Source organism: Cicer arietinum, chromosome 1, assembly GCF_000331145.2.
Source record: "Cicer arietinum cultivar CDC Frontier isolate Library 1 chromosome 1, Cicar.CDCFrontier_v2.0, whole genome shotgun sequence".
NCBI classification, from domain to species: Eukaryota; Viridiplantae; Streptophyta; class Magnoliopsida; order Fabales; family Fabaceae; genus Cicer; species Cicer arietinum.
In genome coordinates, this window is record NC_021160.2 from 2,740,223 (window position 1) to 2,760,373 (window position 20,151).

A 20,151-nucleotide genomic window follows, 5' to 3' on the forward strand; every position below is an offset into this window, starting at 1 on the left:
TGAACCATTTCGAAGTGTAGAAATGACATCTTCACAACTTCTTCCCTGCAGTTACAAATATGGTTTGCTCCACTTGATAAATAACAAATGCAAGACCAGAAATTCCATTGCTGACTTGAAATGTATGCAAAATCATAAATGATCAGAGAAAATTCAATGATTACAAAATGCTCATACAGATCTAGTAAGCTGAAATGATACTATAACTGTTTCATCCTATGGCCACTGAAATATTGCAGTATTCAGGCAAGATAACAATTTTGAGCTGAAAATTAAGAAGTAAAATAAAGAAAATGAACCTCATCTTTATCATTTGCAATTGACCATGTAACACTTCTTTTTTTTAGCTGTGGTCCAAATCCTGCAGATAGGGCCAACTGTCGCAAAATTTCAGGCCATGTCAATTGATTTAAGTTCTTCTGCCAATTTCGTATGTCAAATCCCCATGTATATGCCTAAAATAAAAGACAACATTATTAGTGTGGTCTGCATCGGACAAAAATACTGTTTGTCTCAAAATAATGGATAATTTTTTTGATATACTTTCAACTTACTCCTTCCACAATCTCTGGATGGCCACCAGCAGGATTAGCAGCTCCATTCTGGTTCAATCCTAATCCTGAAGGTGTCCTTGCAACATCTTCAATGTCTTTTATTACCACTTTAAGAAGAGCAACATGTATCTCACCCAGCAATCTTGTATCCTGTGATAAAGAAGTTTTAAAATTAAACATCCACAAACGAGCTGAAAAAATGCACTGAAATTAGTTCACTGCCAGAACAAACTTAATAGGAAAGACCAGATTTACTCACATAATCATGAAATGCTTGTACAAATTCATCAAGAGTAAAAGGCCATAATTCAAGAACATCAGCAAAAGTAATCAAGAATCTCCAAACCTGAAATAGAACACCACGGCTTTCATACTTAAGAATATTCTAAAAAAACAAATTAAGAACAAAAGATATTACTAAAACATAAAAACAAATACTACAAACAGAAGCGCATCCACACATAACAATTACATAAAAAATCTCAGTCTACTGTTTGTGCAAGATCAACTAAAGTCACCTTCACTATCTTATAGGGGTAGAGACAAAAGAACATGATTAACCTACCATATCAAAACATGAACTGAAAGTGTGATAGACTGTATGTTATATATGAATTATGCTATAAGGAAACAATAAGGGAAATTCAATCATACCATGAGAAGGTTGCCAACATTTTGTTCCGAGTTGATCCAGGGCTGGATAGCAAACGGTTTTCTTAGCTTTACACTTTTGGGCGGGAAAATACACAAGGAATCTACAGTACAAGTGTTGGCAGTACAATCTTTTTCTTAGTATTTCCAGATAAATTCTGAAGGTTCAAAGAGCCAAATTATATATTATTAATGAGAGTAAAATAATGAGAAATTACTCACCTCTAAATGATTCAAGGTTTTGCAAAGTATCAAGATCAATATGGATAATAGAGGAAAGCCCCTTGCTTGCTGCAGCCAACTCCATCAATTCCAGCTGTTCATCCTCAATGAGCTCCATAGATTCTTTAGCTATTCTACGAGCATTTGCCTTTTCAAGGGCAGCTTTCCTTCTCTCTGCCTCCCTCTCTTTGCGAATCTCTTCTTTTTGCTTCCTTTTCTCAGCCTTTTTTAATATATAATAACACAAGAAGATTTAGTAGGATACATTAAATATCATTATATGTCTGAATATTAAATTCAAGAAAGCTATAATCATGGGGCTTAAAACTTACTCTTAAATGTTCTTTAATCAAATATTTCTCCCTTCGTTCTAGTTCCCGCCTATGCTCACGCTTTAATCTTTCCTCTTCTCGTTGTCTCTCACGCATCAGCCTCTCTTCTTCCTTCCTTCTCTCACGATCTTGTCTTTCCATTTCTTTTTTCATTCGCTCTTCATTCTACGAGGGGAAGGAAAATAGAAGGGTTAGCTACAAAAGAACGGGATGTCTTTAAGCTCCATACAATGCATGGTGACAGGTTACGTTCATAGAATAAAACCTTTTTTCTGAGGATATCTTGTTTCTCTAGTTCTTTCTTCATCCTTATTTCATAGGCTTCAACTTCCTTTGCAACTCTGGCATCGTCACTCTATACAAATGAAGTTAAAAATATAAATCATTCTCAGCACAGAATATACATTAACTTTATATTGTTGAGGAAAATATAAAGAAAAATAATAACACTTTTCTTATGAATTCAATTAAATACCTTCCGTTTCTTCTCCACCCGCAATACCGCATCATTATGGAGAACTTGTCCACCTGGTAAACCTAGAGCTAAAGAATTTTCTTGCCCAACAATTAAGTGATCAGAGAATTGGGTGTTCATGCTAGTATTGGCTATGTTTGTGTGAGGTTCTCTTTTAGGGACAACATCATTATCTCGAGGAGGAGATGGATAGGGAATCAATTGCTTGTCTTGTTGAGACAAAAGGTGAGGAGGGGAAGTATATGGAATCACTGGCTTGTCCTGCTGAGACAAAAGGCGAGCACGGGAAGAATGATTTTGAGAAGCATGAACTCTAGGTAAATGTTCATTTCCAATCGGAAAGGGAGGAGTTCTAGTTGGACCCTCCATTGAATCGTATAAATGAGGTTGACTCAATTGTCCAAAAGTATCAGATCTAATGCTGGACTGGCTCGGAACAAATGTATATTCAGGGAATGTCCTTGCCACTGCCTGGAATAGAGCTCGTTTTAAATCAAAATGTCACAAATGAAACAACCAAACAGAAAAAATCTTACTCATCACCAGCAATGTGTAGTTATAATTTAAACATGTATGAAATAAAAAACAAGTTTTTAAGTTTCTTAAACGATTGAAGGAAACGTAAAGAAGACTATATTTGTATAAAAAAACATTTATAAATAATAACTGCAAGACAAGATTAGACAAAATAAACTTACGGCCCAGCTAAACAACACACAGTATGCCAAGTGAACATCCAAGTCTTACACATCACATTAAACATTTTTCCTTTTATGCAAACATCATCTAAATAAAGAATAGAGGTTAATGTAATAAAATGGCCAATATACAATTCAAGCTTGTACTAACAGTAAGTCATTTGCTAAGGTCAAAAAAGGAATTTTAAAATAAGGTATTCAATATTGATAACTATCTCACACAACTGTGAATGAGAAAGAAAAGGTTGTTTAATACGCATCTCTAAACAAAGGTAGTTTAACAGACCAAAACACTAAGCACATAAACAGCTACTAAAACTAACCTTATTTGTTCTAACTTCGTGTCTTTCATATATTTTACTGTCATAGGGAAGACTAGGCCGCTTCTGCTGTTCAGCAACAGCTGCACCAAAACAAAATACCAGAATGAGTAGCCAAACAAGTCTCAAACACCAATCGGAAACAATCATACATAAGCAACTTATACAATGACAGCATTGTTTCTCACAACAATTTTGAATCTAAAAGAATCAGCCAAAGAGATGGCATTTTCATCCAACATTGCTACTCTAATACAGAACATCTAAGAAACTAGTTAGCCAGTCAGAAAAGGAAACACTATAGTCAAACAATATGATCAATTATCATGATACCTAAATAATTAATAAAACTTACAAAAAAACAAAACACAGAAAAGGAAATACATCATCATAAGCAGAGTTCAACACAAGTATAAACTGCAAAAAAGTCACTCATTTTACAACTGCAAGTGAAAAATAGCAACACAAAGTTGAAGGATACACTGAATATACCTAAGGGTGCCCCAAATGCATCAGGAGGCAATGGATCAAACTCAGTTCCCAAAATAGGCCCATCTTCCCTCAAAGGCTCCCCTAACTGTGCCTCCACACAAGCAATTGCTCTAAGCTCTATTATAGTCTGTGGTGACTCATAGTAAGTCCTAGTAGGCACCACACTCCGCAACTCCGGCCGGGCAATCGGGCTAGACCCAGAACCCGACCCGGATCCATATTCATTAACGGGTTCAATAGCCAACTTGGGGTTAAGTTCATCAGTTGGAGAATCCGGTAAAGGTGGCGCCTTTCGCGGCTTTTTAGGCGGCAACTCCTTCTTGTCTTTCAACCTCCGGTGACAAAACCACATCTGTAACTGTCGATCCGACAACCCCAACTTCTCCGACAACTCTACCCTTGTCACCTCCGAAGGGTAATTCTCCACTGATAAAAAAAAATTAAGAAAAATTAAACAAAACCCAAACTGAAAAAAACCAAACTAAAAACCTCAAAATTGAAATTAAAGAAGAAGAAAAGAGGGAAAAAGTGTTGACGAACAAGCATAAGCTTTCTCTAGCGTTTCAAGCTGAAAAGGGGTTTTCATCTGACGCTTGGGTTTGCTTTGACCTTCACTTGAACTCATAATTTTGCTGTTGCTTCCATTGTTATTCATGTTGTTATTGTTGTTGTTATTCTCATTGCTATTCTCACCCCCATCATCACCCTTCTGTGTATTGTTCTCTGCTTCTACATCCATCGATCAAGATCGAACTTTTTTCCCCCTTTCAAACCCTAGGATTCCAGAACCCACAACGCAAAGAAGAAACAACAAAGCAAAAGCAACACGAAAATAATAATAATAATGATAATAATAATTAGGGTAAACTAAAAGATTCAGTTTTTATTTACTTTTCATATTTTAAAATTTGTGTTGATTTTGATATCTTTCTCTTTCTATTATCTCTTAGAACAAAAATTTCCGTGATGGTAAAGAGATGGAAAATGGAAAAGGCACAGGATGAAAAAAAAAAATATAATAATAAAAATTAAATAAGAATTATCAACGGTGGAACTTAAATTGAAAAGATAGAACACCGAAGAAGAACAAAAAACAATGCAAAAACAAAAACAAAAACAAGAAAAGTAGTAATAATAATAATAATCGATAAACAAAAATAATAAAAGAACAACAACAACAGTTGCTCTTGACTACTATAACTCCACCACCACCTTTCATAATTATTCCTTTTTATTTCCTTTTTAAAATTTATTAATAATCTTTTATCTGTTTTTCTTTCTTCTCTTATATAATATTTTCGTTTTTATTATGAACGAATGAACGAACGGTGTGATGATGATCGTTTGATCATATGAATTGATGATCGCGTCAAACGGAGAGCCAGCTAAAAAACAAAAACAAAAACAATGAAATCTTTCTTTCTTTTTATTTTATTAATTAATTAATAACAATAACAAAGAAAATGAAAATGTTCCTCTGACTCTGTGTGTTTGTGACTTTGTGTGCATGTGTGTTGTTCTAATTTTGATGAACTTTTTTTATTGTGATGTTTCTTTCGCACTTTCCAATCTCGTGTTTGATTTTTTTCGTTTGTTTTTTTTTTCTTTAAGATGTAATTTTGGTCAATTGGTTTAGTTTATTATTTTTATTATTATTGCATGAAGGAATTGGAGATAGAGAAGAATTACTGAACGTGTTTTTTTTTTGTTCAAGTTGTGCATTTTGTTCTTTAAAAAACTTCTTTTATTTTTTGAAGGCTCGGTTTAATGATTTGGGATCTTCAGCGTGCGATGATCGAATTGATGTTTCACGTTTGTGTTATTGTGGGCCCCAATATTATGGATTTTAAGAGAGTTGCTATCCAACACCCCCGTAATTACTTAAGCCCAAAACAAAATAAACGAAGTCCATATACATGGTAACAGTCCATTCAAAAACGGTTTAGAGACAACATTTTTTTGCAGTAACATCGGAATCAAAACGACGAAAAACGAGGTAATATGGTTTCCTCTATTGATTATTCGAAGTTCTTGCTGCTACGTTTCCATCAAATCCTCGAAACATTTTTTTTTTCTTTTAATTTTAATTTTTACTTGTTTCTATTCAATCTCAGTTTAACACAGCTTTTGGAGGTTGAGGCTTCATTGTTCAGCAGCTTCATTTTGCCGGAAACCTGTTTGATGAAATGCTTCACCTACGTCTCAAAGTAAAACTAACTCTAACATTGGACACACATTATTTAACTCTTTAACATTGGTTGTTCCATAAGATTCAGTGTAGTTTATTCCACTTGGTGTGAGGTTTTTGTGTGCTTGCTATTTTGCATAAAGAGGTTTGTTGTGAGGAAGTAGCATTTCTCAAAAATCTGTCATATTTAATATTTTTCAATTGGGGTTACTATGGCTAGTAAAACTTTGTTTAAGTGGCCAAAGCAAATTACAAATTCACTAGTTGAGCAGTTAATAAAAGCAGAAAAGGACATACACAAAGCTATCCTTATGTTTGATTCTGCAACAGCTGAGTATACCAATGGATTTAGTCATGATGACAGAACTTTTGGTGCAATGATCTCAAGGCTAGTCTCTGTTAACCAGTTTAGGCCAGCAGAAGGAATGCTGGAAAGAATGAAGCAAGAAGATTGCAATGTTACAGAGGATATATTTTTAACTATATGCAGGGGTTATGGACGTGTGCACCGCCCGCTTGATGCCATCAGGGTTTTTCATAAGATGGAAGATTTTCAGCTTAGGCCTACTCAGAAGTCTTACCTTACAATATTCGATATTCTTGTGGAGGAAAACCATGTGAAAAGGGCTATTGGTTTTTACAAGGAGATGAGGGAAATGGGAATTCCGCCTAGTGTTGTTTCACTAAATATTTTGATCAAGGCACTCTGCAAAAATGAGGAAACTGTTGATTCTGCTTTCCGGATATTTCATGAAATGCCCAACCGTGGGTGCCAGCCTGATTCGTATACATATGGTACATTGATTAATGGGCTGTGCAAGCTAGGAAAAATCGATCAGGCAAAGGAGCTGTTCCAAGAGATGAGTGAGAAAGGTTTGTCGCCTTCTGTTGTTAGCTATACTACTCTGATACATGGAATGTGTCAATCTAATAATTTGGATGAAGCTATTGGATTGCTCGAAGATATGACGAGGAATGGCATTGAGCCAAATGTTTTTACTTATAGTTCTTTAATGGATGGTTTGTGTAAATGTGGACATTCATCACAAGCAATGGAGTTGTTAGAAGTGATGGTTAGAAAACGTCATTTGCCTAACATGGTCACTTATAGTACTCTAATCAATGGACTGTGTAAAGACGGTAAGCTTAGAGAAGCTGTGGAGATTCTCGACAGGATGAGGCTTCAAGGATTAAAACCAAATGTAGAGATGTATGGGAAAATCATAAGTGGCCTCTGTGCTGCATGCAGTTATCAAGAAGCTGCAAACTTCATCGATGAGATGGTTCTTGGCGGTATCTCACCTACTCGAGCAACTTGGAGCTTTCAAGTCAGAATGCATAACAAGGTAGTCCAAGGTCTTTGTAATAATATTGATCCACCTCGCGCATTCCAATTGTATCTTAGTATGCGTACTAGGGGTATCTCTGTTGAAAATGGAACTTTTGACTGTTTAGTCAAATGCTTTTGCAAGAGAGGAGACTTGCACAAAGCTGCTCGGGTTCTGGAAGAGATGATATTCGATGGCTGGGTTCCAGATGTGGGAATATGGAATGTATTAATGTGTGGACTTTGGGATCGAAAAAAAGTGAGAGAAGCCACTGAGCTATTGCTTGCTGAGCTGAAGCAGAAATTTGTTGAAGCTGAGAGTTGAAGTTTGTGAGTAAAACCTTTTGCATCACATTGTCTCCCCTGGTTTTTCTTTTATCAGTCACCGAACATGTGAAGCCTCTACTATTATTGATCTCACTTTCTCACTTCAAATGGTCGGCATTCTCTAATGATCATTACATTTGTTGTGTGCGCAATTGGAGGCTGAAAATACCTTAATACCTCACCTTCTCTTTTTGTGGACACCACTAGGTTCTTGCCCAACCATTTTTGAAACTTTAATGAGGCAAGTATTTGTTAGAAAATATTTTCCGGGGTTCTGGCCTGCTGGGTAAGGTAAACACAGGTAATTAAAAATTCTTTATTTTGATCAAAACCCATTACATGCTAGTTATTTTTATTTTTCATTTTCGAGAAAACTTAGTTGCTCAGTCAATTCCAGACATCCAGTAATTTGGCCAAATTTGAAGTATACTGCATCTTTTCATAGTGAAACTATTAACATTTTAGTTGGGATTCTTAATTTTCTGATTGCTTTTTGTATGGCCTGACTCCTCAGATATTTGATCTATCATTGTTTTGTATAATGGTGTATTCGCATTATATCTTTAACAGGGTTATGATGTTCTGTTTTATTTGTTACAACAAAATGGAGAAGTTCAAAATTCTTGCTAGATAAGGTAAATATGTAGTAAATAGATTGTATTTTTTACACATCCTGTCTGGTTGTGTTAGTGGATCATGATTAGCTAATGTTGTGATTTTCTGTTGGGGATAACTTCACATCTCTGCTGGAAACATGTATGTGATTGTTATTGTGATTGTGATATGTTTTTTAGATTCAAGATACATATGTATTGTCCATCTATACTCTATAGTCAGGTCCACATGTAAGTATTATATTTCGAGTTTGCTTCATTCCCACAAAGAGAGAGCAGATGAGTCCATAAGCTGATCCCCAAGTCAACTTTGACGAACTAAACATTTTTCCCCCTAGAAAAAGTTCAAATAACTGGTTCAGTAGCTCCCAGTTTCTGTGGCAAAATATATCCTCTTACTATAGTACTTCAATATGAACTTATGTTAGACAAGAAAAATACTAGATAGCTAGGTAATCAAAATGATCGGCATTATAATTGACTTGTGGATACATGAGTGGTCTTGACTCTTGACCACTAGCTTCCTATCCCTGAATATTGATAAATTCTTGCTGAGTTCTGTCAGGTGTTTCTGATTGTATCAAACCATTATGTCTTTCCAGGCTGTCTTACCTTGTATTTGCAAAGTATGTACTAGTTGATTTTATGAAATAATGCACTTAGATTGAATATATATAATCTGTTCCCAACACAGCAATTCATTAATCAAATAAATTATTGAAATCTGATACAACCATGAGCATAAAAAAATAAAAATAATATCCCAGTTATTAATTAGTTGAAAGGGGGAAGCCAATTCCATGTCTCTCAGTAGGAAATACAACAAAAAGCATGCTGCAAAGAACGCCAATTCTCATGTGATGGTTCTGGAAAAAAGCAATTCACCACATTCTGATCAAATAAAGCAATTGCTGCAAATACCAAAATGGACATCACTGCATGCATTAAATCTATAAGCCTTAGGCAATATTTTCCAGCAACTTGAGGTGGAAGTTGTGTTGATCCATCAATGATCCACAAGCCCTTGAATGTGGCAAATCCATAACAAATATTCCCCTTGCTATCTCTAAAGCTATCAGTAAAACATACCAGGAAGCACCAGACACCGCAGATAGTCAAAAGTGCAGAAGTCATCGACTTGCTGACAGAATCACAGTTGCCAACATTTGTAAAAATTGGAGACAGAAGTTGGAAAGCAAGGACAGTTCCTGTAGGTAGAAGGTTTGCCAGATGTGCTGTGCTCTGAAATGTTTTGCTTATGGCTTTCTGTATCAGGGTCCTCTCTGCTTCCGGAACCTCAACATTTCGCAGGAGTGGAAGCTTTTGTTCATCGTTATTCTTAGAATCATCATCTATTTCTAAATTTATGTCCATCGCGTATTCAACCTCGTTTTACCTTCTTTTATTGTTATGTTTTGTTTTGATCACCTTTGTCTTTGTAGCATAGGTTTGTTGATAATAATGTGTATCTATATAGCTCAGCGTCTTAACTTTGAGTGACGGGAAGGGAGGTTGTAACATTGCTTGCAAGAAACACAAACTTAAAACTTAATAAAACAACGTAAATTAATGGCAGATGCTAGTGTGGATCATCTTTATAGGTGGTACACCGTGAATCAGTGTTTCAAAGTCATTCGAAATTTTAACGATAATCACAACATTCTTCATATATGAGTTAAAGACTCACCTAGTTTATATGATTAAGACAAGAACTCAATCAATATTAGTTTGATAAAAATAAAGATAAATGAGTGTATCTCTCAAAATTCAACTCGTCGAATTAATATCAATAAATAATTGTCTCAGTCATAAAGATGAAGTTATACTTTTAAAGAGTGTCGTTAATTATTATTAAAATTTTGAGAGAAATATGATGATTAAAATGAGAGATAATGATGATTAAAATATTGAGAGAAATATGAGAGATAAGTGTGAATTAAGAGAGAGATAGAGAAAAAACTACTCTACATTTCCATCTTTAAAGGGAGAGGATCCTTACCCGAATTACATTTGAAGCTTATCAATCAATTATAATACATTAAAACAAAATTTCAACTCTATTGAATGACGCGTCATACACTTATGTGTCACATCATAGCATTTGCGCCACATCGTTTATATTCTCATGTGGCACCCTTCATATATCTCTAATATTTATCTCACATCTTCTATTCCTCCATTTTATTTGTTTCTTGGAAAATTTGTGTCATCGGTACATTTATCTTTGCCCATGTAGCTAACTATAATTGTCAACACAACTAGACAACGCTTTTATAAATATATATTTATATGTTGTTTTGTGTACTAAGATATTTTATCAGTATCAAAAGAAGAAAAAAATAGAATTGGAGCATCTCGACCCATTTTCAAAGATACATACTTTGAGTTCGAACAATTGAATTTATATGTCAGAAAAAATTCAGTTATTAGATTTTTAATTCTATTAGATTTTAATGACATTTTAGTATTCTCTATATGTCAGAAAGAAATAAGTTGTTCGTAGTTCTCTTTTATTCTATTATATTTTCATAACATATTTGGTATTCTCTATAACAATTTGTAGCTTATGTCCTATTAAAAAAATTGTAGCTTATGTACTCAAATAAATAAATAAAACTATTTTCATCTACAAAAATTGATGGGACATTCAAACATAACCTCTTTCATGTTTAATCGATTCAATATTAATTAGCGGGTTCAAATTAATCTTGCATCTCACTCAACCATAATAAAATATAAACTTTTATAATAATGTTATCTTAATCTTTTAATTTTAATTAATGAAATTTTACTCTTTAATACAAAATATTACAATTTTGAAATTTTTTTAGTAGTTAATAAACAATTTTTTGATAAAAATAATTAAATTTTACTTTAAACAAAACATTTGAAGTTTCAACAAATAAATACATACTAATACTAAATTTAATTTGAATACTTAGATATCCTTTAAATTATTATTTTATTTTTAATTTTTTTCACAAAAGAATAATGGCATATTCAACGTCATTCATAATAATTGAAAACATATTTCTTTTATAAATAAATGTTAATAAATTAGTATTATCTAATTTTGGACCCAAAACATCCCAGAAACTCTTGAGTTATCCTCAACAACCAAGTTATACCTTAATTCAAATATGTATTCATGATAATTCATTACATATAATACATATATTTTCATTATAATTCATTATATACATATATATATATATATATATACAAATAAAGTATCGCTTAAATTGCAACAACAAAAAATTCATAAAATGTGAACGAAAATGTTATATCTCTAAAGTTATTAGAAAATTCCGTAAAAAAAAAAATACAAATTAGAACTAAAGTATCTCGACACATTTCAAAGATACATATTTTGAATTTGAAAAATTGGATTTATATGTAAAAAAGAATTCAAGTATTTATCGTTCTCTTTCATTCTATTAGAATTTTATCACACATTTGATATTCTCCATATTTCTCGGCATCCCTCACTTAAAACTCTTCTGCATCCCTCACTTCGGCATCTTAAAACTCTTCGGCATCCCTCACTTAAATTGCACTAACAAAAAAAATTAATAAATTTTCAATGAAACATTAAAGTAAACAAAATGTTACGACTCTAAAAAAAACTCTAAAGTCATTACAAATCTTTGGAGTATCATATTATGAAGATCTTAATGTATCACATTAAGATAATTGGAGCATCATTATATATTTTACATAATTGTATATAAAATATTATGATTTATTTATCTTTATTACACAAAATGATAAATTACAAGTCGTTTTTGAAAGTGATTGTGTATGATACATTTAAAAAATCATACACCTATCATTCAAAAGCAATATCTTTTATTATGTAAATATGATATCCTCCGCGCACAATTACAAAGATTAATATCTCGAAGCAAGTTGGACAACAATAGACAACAAAATCCTCCCTTGAAAGATTTAACACTATTGTATTCCCATAGAAAGAAATATATATTATAACACATTTCCATATTTACGATTTAAATAAATTATATAATCGAATTTAGTTTTTTGATGTATGAATGTTAACATATGTTGGCAAATAAAAACTTACAACTTAATTAATTATATTTAAAAAGTGTTATTACAATATTCAATCTTTTACTATTTAAAAATTAACTTTATTTCAGCAATATAAATAAATAGATTATTTATTCAATGACTCATCAAGTTCGACTAGATACACACATCAAGGTCTATGTCAGATTATATGTGACACACTTATTTCACAGATACTTCAATAATATTATTTTTCTATTATCAATTATTGTTCAAGATCATATATCAATATTATTGCATAGGAAATTAGTTTTTTTTTTCCCTATGTTGAATGTGTCTTCTCTAATATTTTTTCTTTTTATAATTAAAAAAACACAAAGCATAATTGAAACAACAAAAAATTTATAACACTTATTATTTAGTGCATGCTTAGATCGACAATGAGATTGACATAATTATGGTGAATTTATAAAATTAAAAATGTGAAAAAATACATAAATTTATAAATCTAATGTTTCAAAACTAATATAAATTATATAAAATGAAGAAATATTATAGCTAAATGTATAACTTTAACAACAAAGAAATAAATAACTATTTAACAAATATATTATTAGAAGAACAACTTCAATGAAATCAAAAAGCTTGAATAAATCAATTCCACATTTAAATATATTTTGCATAAATTGTATTAGTCAATAATATTTTACTTTTTCTTTTGTACTAAAGCAAACCTAGCTTATATATAATTATTCAAAATCTATGTCTTAAACATTAACAAATAATTATTTGAACCACTCTTGAAGTTTCTTAACCTTTCTTGACTGTGTCAAACAATTATTTGAACAATTCCAAGACACACACGAATAAATTGTTTCAATATTTTGGATTAACAAACTATCACTTACGAATGAGTATTATAATATATCACAATATTATTTAGTGCATACTTAGATCGATAGTGAGATCGACATAATTATGATGAATATATAAAATTAAAAATGTGAAAAAGTACATAAATTTATAAATCTAATGTTTCAAAACTAATAAAAATTATATAAAATGAAGAAATATTATAGCTAAATGTATAATTTTAACAATAAAGAAATACATAACTATTTAACAAATATATTATTAGAAGAACCAATTCAATGAAATCAAAAAGCTTGAATAAATCAATTCCATATTTAAATATATTTTGCATGACTTGTATTAGTCAACAATATTTTACTTTTTCTTTTGTACTAAATCAAACCTAACTTATATATAATTATTCAAAATCTATGTCTTAAACATTCCCAAACTTTTTTTGCCTATAATTTTTTTCAACCACTCTTGAAGTTTCTTGACTGTGTCAAATAATTATTTGAAAAATTCCAAGGCACACACGAATGAATTGTTTTAATAATTTGAATTTAACAAACTATCACTCACGAATGAATGTTATAATATATCACAAAGCACACAATATTATTTAGTGCATGCTTAGATCGACGATGAGATTGACATAATTAGGACGAACATATAAAATTAAAAACGTGAAAAAATACATAAATTTATAAATCTAATGTTTCAAAAATAATATAAATTATATAATAACAAAATATTGTAGCTAAATATATAACTTTAACAATAAAGAAATACATAACTATTTAACAAATATATTATTAGAATAACCACTTCAATGAAATCAAAAAGCTTGAATAAACCAATTCCACATTTAAATATATTTTGCATGAATTGTATTAGTCAACAATGTTTTTTTTTTGTACTAAAGCAAACCTAACTTATATATAATTATTCAAAAATATATTTACCTTTTAAGTACATAAATACTTGAATATATTATATCGTAAAACAAAATTAACATTACTTTTAAATTACATATTATTGTTATTTTATACTCAGTAATATATTAAATTCTTCAACTAAAATCGTCGAGGAACAACAATGGTACAAGTAAACCAAAATTTAAAGTATGTAAATAAATATATGATGTATATGGAAAAAAATCATTTTTATTTCACGCGTTGACATATTTAAAATTTTAATATTCTCTTAAATTTTTAAAATCACAATAAATTGTATCGTTAGTTATACAAAAATTTTATATCTTTACTTTATCTATTTTTATAGTAAAAAATAATTATATATTTTAATACAAATTTTATATATAAATATATAATAATATATCAGCACCTACCACACATCAAACATATCACAATCTAGTTTATATTAAGTCAATGTAATTTGCCAAAAGTAATTTTACCAACACATGATATCTCTCCAGTTACAATCTCCACAAACTAAGATTGATCTCTCCAAATAATTGATTTTGAAATTCTCTTCAATAAATTTTATGACATGGTCTTTTTTGTTTAAGCACACCTGCAAAAAAGGTCATAAGTGTGAAGATCTACTAATATCAAATCCTTTAAAATAAAAAAAGTATCATTGTTCGAGGTTGACAGAACAAAGGAACAAAATCTCCTACATAGAATTATCATTCACACATTCTATCCATTAACTCACTTGGCATGTTTCCACTAGGCTTTTTTTTGGAGGAAAATGTTTCTCACCAGGCTAATCGAAAGCCTTTTAATATTTGTCACAACTGATAAGGTCCATTAGAAAAGTTTTTTGTATATAAAACGGAAAAGACAGTGCATCTCAGCTCATCAATTTCACTTAATTAATCTTTACTTAAAAATATGAAATAAAACATTTGTTATGACTCTAGGCCTATACGACCTCTTACAACATGAAAAAGAGACGGATGTTTACGATAAATAAAGTAGATACAAAAGATGGGTTAGTATTAGGATATAACTTTAATTTGTTTAAAAAATAAAAAAATTGGTGCAGAGTATGAGTGAAATTGGGAAGTCGCATTAAAATTAAGGCAAAGTAGAGAAATCACCATTGAAAATCCAAGTTGAAGTTTCTAAATCCATGTGTAGTGAAACACAATGCTTTGGATGTGGGAAATTTTGGGCCAAATTTGCGGATGTTTCATGCGGCACCGTTCTTCCAGCAGTGGACACTTATAGATTTGAAGTTTCGTTAGAGTAGCAGGCAGCCTTTCTCCCGCCATATTCTTCAGATTTGAACAATAGCCAATTTCTAATTGTTGGAGGGACGTGAGGTGGAGAAGCTCCGTGCAGTCCAACGTGTGCAAACTTGACATATTGAATAGCGTTAGAGAGGTAAGGGAGGAAGGCAGCAACGCACAATCCTTATTGGGGAAGGACTCCACACCATCACAACTACCAATGTTAAGATCGGTGAGCATGAGCATGTCCATCAAACTTAGAGATGGGCTCCTCATTAACTTCTCGCATTCATATATAACAAGTCTTCTCAAGCTAGGCGGCATACCACCTTCACAAAACGTCTCCATTTCTGGGCAATCTCGTATACTCACCCTTTCTAAATTCGGGAGAAGAGTATTTGCTTGAAAAGGCAATGACTTTAAATTAACACACCTGTAGACAAACAATTCTCTCAAGTTGGGCGCAGCCAATCCATCTCTTGCAAATGAAACTAATTTGGGGCAATCGGAAATGAGAAATATGTTGAGATTTTGAAGAGTCTTTGAAGCAGAAACACATTCTAGATTTTCACAGTGCCAGATGTTGAGAGTACTGAGGTTGGGAAAGGTCTCCAGTGGGAGGGTTGTCAGAGAATCACAACTACTCTCTATATACAACCATTGAAGTGACTCGTGCTGCTGCTTTTGCTTTGGAAAATCTAGATTTTTACAATTTGTGATGAACAAACTGTTTAAGGATGCGGGTAAACAATCTCCAGGAAACGATAACGCAGAAGAACAATTCTGGATCTTTACAATTTTCAGGTAAATCGGTAGGGTGATGGCAATGACTTCAAAGAAGGACTCTGTTGCCTCTCTTCCATGAATTTCGATCTCTTCCAATGAAAGAGGTAGCTCTCGCAACACTACTTTAGTGTTTTCACGTATCCTTATTTTCTGGATGGCAGGAGCACTTGGGAGAGACGAAGCAAGTTGGTCGCATCGTTCAATCTGAATTGTTTCCAAAGCAGGAAGATGAGATGGCAAATCTCCCCTCAATAAGGGACAACCACGAATCTCAAGATACTTGAGTACAAGAAAATAAGCATTTGAGTCATGGGGATGATGCCACACTTCCCAACATGGCATGTTATCAAACTCAAGACGTTCAAGGGAGGGAAAGATAATCCCTGAAAAGGAATCACCACGTTCAAGGGAGGGAAAGATAATCCCTGAAAAGGAATCACCACGTTCAAGGGAGGGAAAGATAATCCCTGAAAAGGAATCACCACGTTCAAGGGAGGGAAAGATAATCCCTGAAAAGGAATCACCACGTTCAAGGGAGGGAAAGATAATCCCTGAAAAGGAATCACCACGTTCAAGGGAGGGAAAGATAATCCCTGAAAAGGAATCACCGTATTCAGATGCAATAGTCTCCAACATACTCATTCTACTGATTCTCAATTTCTTGAGAGAGCGTAATTGTCCAAGTGGTGGAAGAATACAACAATTATGACAATCAGACAAATATAACTCAGTCAAATTGTGGTAGGAAGGATCTCCAACCCATTCTGGAAATCTCGTGCCTCTATATCCACATATAGACACCTTTTTTAGGTTCTTGGCAGGTTGTAACTTGTCAAGTATATCCATATCACTTTGTGAATTTGTAAATTGGTCTTTTGCATTATCAGACCATTTAAAGGATAATTTTTCAAGGTACTTCTTTTCCATTATTTTCGCTTGTGATGCTTCAAAGTTGTCGGTAACATTCTCTAATTTACTAATGGAAAGTGATCCGTGAAGATTTGATAGTGTTCCTAACTCCTTGATCCCTTTCTCTTTATGCTTGCCCACAAGAAAGTAACTCAAATGTTGCAAATGGTTTAATTTGCTCATTTCTCTAGGCATATCTTCTAACTTTAGAGTTAAGCGGATATCAAGATAGCGCAAATTCACAAACTTTTGCATGCCATTGGGAAGTTTGATTAGTTCATTACAATCGTACAACTTCAAGGTTTGTAGATTATGCAGATTACACAATGCCTTCGGTAGTGTCTTTATAGTTGTGAAAGAGAGATCCAAATAACGCAAATGAATCAGTTCACCTATCGAGTCAGGCAATGCATTAAGATCACGAAATTTTTGAAATGACAAAACTCTCAAGCACTTCAAATTTGACAAAATGATGCATGGTGCCATTTCATTGTGGAATGGAGTACGGCTAAAATTGAATGTCAAAAAGGTCCTAAGATGTTTTGCTCGGTCAAAAATCTCAAAGTTATCCGTCACTGGACCACTTAACATATTAAATGATAAATGACGTGTCTTGTTACCAATCTTCGTTTCTTTGCCAATTTTTTCTGTTCTAAAGTAGAATTCTGTCCCAAAAAATGTTGCTAAATCATGCACCAGATCATGCATCACAAAACTCCGGGAGCTGTTTCCACTTCCAAAACCTTGAAAAAAAGATCTTGAAGCTAAGTCATTAAAATACTCATAACCAACTTCTTCCAAAGTCTTTCCATTTTTTGGAGGCTGTAAAAGATCTTCTGCCATCCACAACAAGATCAAATCGTCAGCATCAAATTCATAATCCTTAGGATACAACGAGCAATAAACAAAGCAGCGTTTCAAATAGGGAGAGAGATAATGATAACTAATTGTTAGAGCTGGAATGATCTTACTCTCCTTTTCATCAATTTCCCAAATATTACTATTGAGTATATTATTCCAATCCCTGATGTCACGTTTCCGTCGCAACAAACCCCCAAGTGATTGTGCTGCTAAAGGCAATCCCTTACATTTTTTAACAATCTCTCTGCCAATTTTTTCGAGATCCATATTCTGAGTAGATTCTTCTTGAGAAAGGCAAGCATGGTTTGCAAACACAGACCAACAATCCTCATCAGGCAATTGCTCAAGAGAGTGGTAACCTTGGGAAGTTTGGACCATAGAAGCAACCTTTTCATTACGGGTTGTTACAAGAATTTTACTTCCTTTAGCTCCGCATCGAAGAGGCTTTATAAGAGAATTCCATCTGTCATAATCTTCGGTCCAGACATCATCCAGAACAATTAAGAACTTTTTTCCGATCAACTTATCCTTCAAATCTTGCTGAAGAGTATTCAAATTATCTGTGTTAGAAGCACTTTTAACCTCCTCTGCAGTGGCCTTTGTAACCTTCAAAACATCAAAAGCATCAGAAACACAAACCCATGCTTGAACATCGAATTTCTGCTTTATACTTTGATGATTGTACACAGATTGCGCTAAAGTGGTTTTGCCCACACCACCCATGCCAACTATGGGGATCACAGAAATCTTATCACTATCACCATCATCACCATCATGTAACAATAAGTTGAGTATGTCCTCTATGTCTTGATTTCTACCAAATATGTTAGATCCATCATCTAGAGAGGTTGATGGAGTTCTCCAAGAAGAGTGGTGGTGAGTTGCAATATGTTGAAGACCAAGAATATCTTTGTGTTCGAGAATGGATTCAAGCCTAGCAACTATATCTGCCAACTTACGAACCATATCCCTTTCTTTCAAGTTGAAAAGGCGAGAAAAGCTTCTAAAAGCAGTTGTTCTCACGTCTTTATTCTTCAGAGTAGTAGCAGATTTGGTGGAAATGTGATCGAGAATGTCATCAGCGATATAGAGAGCATCTTTGAGATCATGAAGCCAGTTGTTAACAGCAGAGTCTTTGATCTGTTTCTGCTCAGCATCATTAAGAACAGCTTCAACAGCATAAAGAGTGTTCTTCAACCTTTGGATCAAATTGGCGTCAACCTTGTTTCCATAGATGAAGTTAACAAGCTGAGGAGAAGCAAGCCTGTCGAGAAGAACTTGAAGGAAAGCAGAGAGAAAAGCTCCACCAACAGCAGCAGCATCCATGATTTAGAAAGAGAAGAGAAGTGATTACAAATCAGAGAAGAATTGTTTGTTGCAGCACTCACTAAGCTCAAATCGGTTCTTTACCAAACTGTGACTATGTTGTGTCACTCTTGCTCGGCACGTGTGAACACAGTCCAGACAAAGATTACGTTTGTGTGGTCTCAACTCTCAGGCACGCAAATAATGTTACAAGAATAGGATGCTTAACTTATGTCCACTCAACAAGATGTTTCTTTAGTATAGTTATACAATATCATTAAATTGATCTCTAAATTGTCACTTTTTATATATATAATTTGAACTTAAAATAAAATATTCAATTCAATAATATTAATATTATTATATTTATTATTTTATTTAAGTACGATTACTCTTTTTTACTTAATTTTAAATTATAAAAATAGAATAAACAATCTAATTTAATAGATTTTTAATATTTAAATGATGATTTAATTATGTTTATATAATTAAGAATTAAATATAAGAAACGAAATAAAATGCAAGGGTCTTTTAAAAGAAAATGGTAAAAAAGTAAAACCAAGTAGAAAAAGATAACAACATATCTCCACATTGAAAAAAATGATAATAATGTAATGAAAGGGGAGATTCCATTTATTAAATCCTTACGAAAGTGAAATATCAATATACAAATTAGCAGCGTTTACTATTTTTATTTTTCTTAAAAATATTTTACAATATTATATTATATTATATTTTATTATTTTTCTCTTAAAAAATATATATTTACATAGATGAAGAGTTTTAAATACTTTATAAAAAAAATAAAATTATAAGATTTAAACGAATAATTTGAAATTACTAAAAAATTTAATTATCTCATCTAAAAATGTACTAAAGGTTATTGAATATTTTTTTTTTTTGTATTACATTTTTTTACTTCTTTTAACAATGGGAATATATTACATATTAGCATACATCTTCTATACCATAATATAAATAAAAAAATATAAAAATACATTTGTATATA

General features: G+C 32.4%; 4 protein-coding genes across 4 annotated transcripts in view; 1 reads left to right on the forward strand and 3 right to left on the reverse strand.

The window, feature by feature from the left end:
* LOC101510178 (homeobox-DDT domain protein RLT1) overlaps positions 1 to 4,786 on the reverse strand; it is a 9,125-nt gene extending 4,339 nt beyond the window's left edge. Inside the window, exons 1-12 of the mRNA XM_073369192.1 lie at positions 4,285 to 4,786; positions 3,745 to 4,170; positions 3,256 to 3,335; positions 2,235 to 2,705; positions 2,025 to 2,114; positions 1,760 to 1,924; positions 1,428 to 1,650; positions 1,209 to 1,309; positions 814 to 900; positions 555 to 704; positions 300 to 455; positions 2 to 45 (exon numbers count right to left, since the gene is read on the reverse strand). Coding sequence (XP_073225293.1) covers positions 2 to 45; positions 300 to 455; positions 555 to 704; positions 814 to 900; positions 1,209 to 1,309; positions 1,428 to 1,650; positions 1,760 to 1,924; positions 2,025 to 2,114; positions 2,235 to 2,705; positions 3,256 to 3,335; positions 3,745 to 4,170; positions 4,285 to 4,483 — 2,192 coding nt within the window. The 5' untranslated portion in view covers positions 4,484 to 4,786. The remainder of the gene's footprint in view (position 1; positions 46 to 299; positions 456 to 554; positions 705 to 813; positions 901 to 1,208; positions 1,310 to 1,427; positions 1,651 to 1,759; positions 1,925 to 2,024; positions 2,115 to 2,234; positions 2,706 to 3,255; positions 3,336 to 3,744; positions 4,171 to 4,284) is intronic.
* Positions 4,787 to 4,977: 191 nt separating this feature from the next.
* LOC101510733 (pentatricopeptide repeat-containing protein At5g46100) lies at positions 4,978 to 8,386 on the forward strand. The gene is made up of 2 exons (XM_004485780.4): positions 4,978 to 5,740; positions 5,859 to 8,386. The coding sequence occupies exon 2, from the start codon at positions 6,145 to 6,147 to the stop codon at positions 7,582 to 7,584; it is 1,440 nt and encodes a 479-aa protein (XP_004485837.1). The 5' UTR covers positions 4,978 to 5,740; positions 5,859 to 6,144; the 3' UTR covers positions 7,585 to 8,386.
* Positions 8,387 to 8,653: 267 nt separating this feature from the next.
* On the reverse strand, positions 8,654 to 9,784 carry LOC101511056 (protein DMP6). Its single transcript, XM_012713795.3, is given in 2 exon segments — positions 8,654 to 9,052; positions 9,054 to 9,784. Coding segments are annotated over 2 exon segments (603 nt in total). The 5' UTR covers positions 9,575 to 9,784; the 3' UTR covers positions 8,654 to 8,970.
* Positions 9,785 to 14,445: 4,661 nt separating this feature from the next.
* Positions 14,446 to 19,387, reverse strand: LOC101511364 (putative disease resistance RPP13-like protein 1). The gene is made up of 2 exons (XM_027330360.2): positions 15,150 to 19,387; positions 14,446 to 14,617 (listed from the first exon to the last, which is right to left on the reverse strand). Exon 1 carries the CDS (start codon positions 19,161 to 19,163, stop codon positions 15,174 to 15,176), a length of 3,990 nt encoding a protein of 1,329 aa, XP_027186161.1. The 5' UTR covers positions 19,164 to 19,387; the 3' UTR covers positions 14,446 to 14,617; positions 15,150 to 15,173.
* Between the last annotated feature and the right edge of the window lie 764 nt (positions 19,388 to 20,151).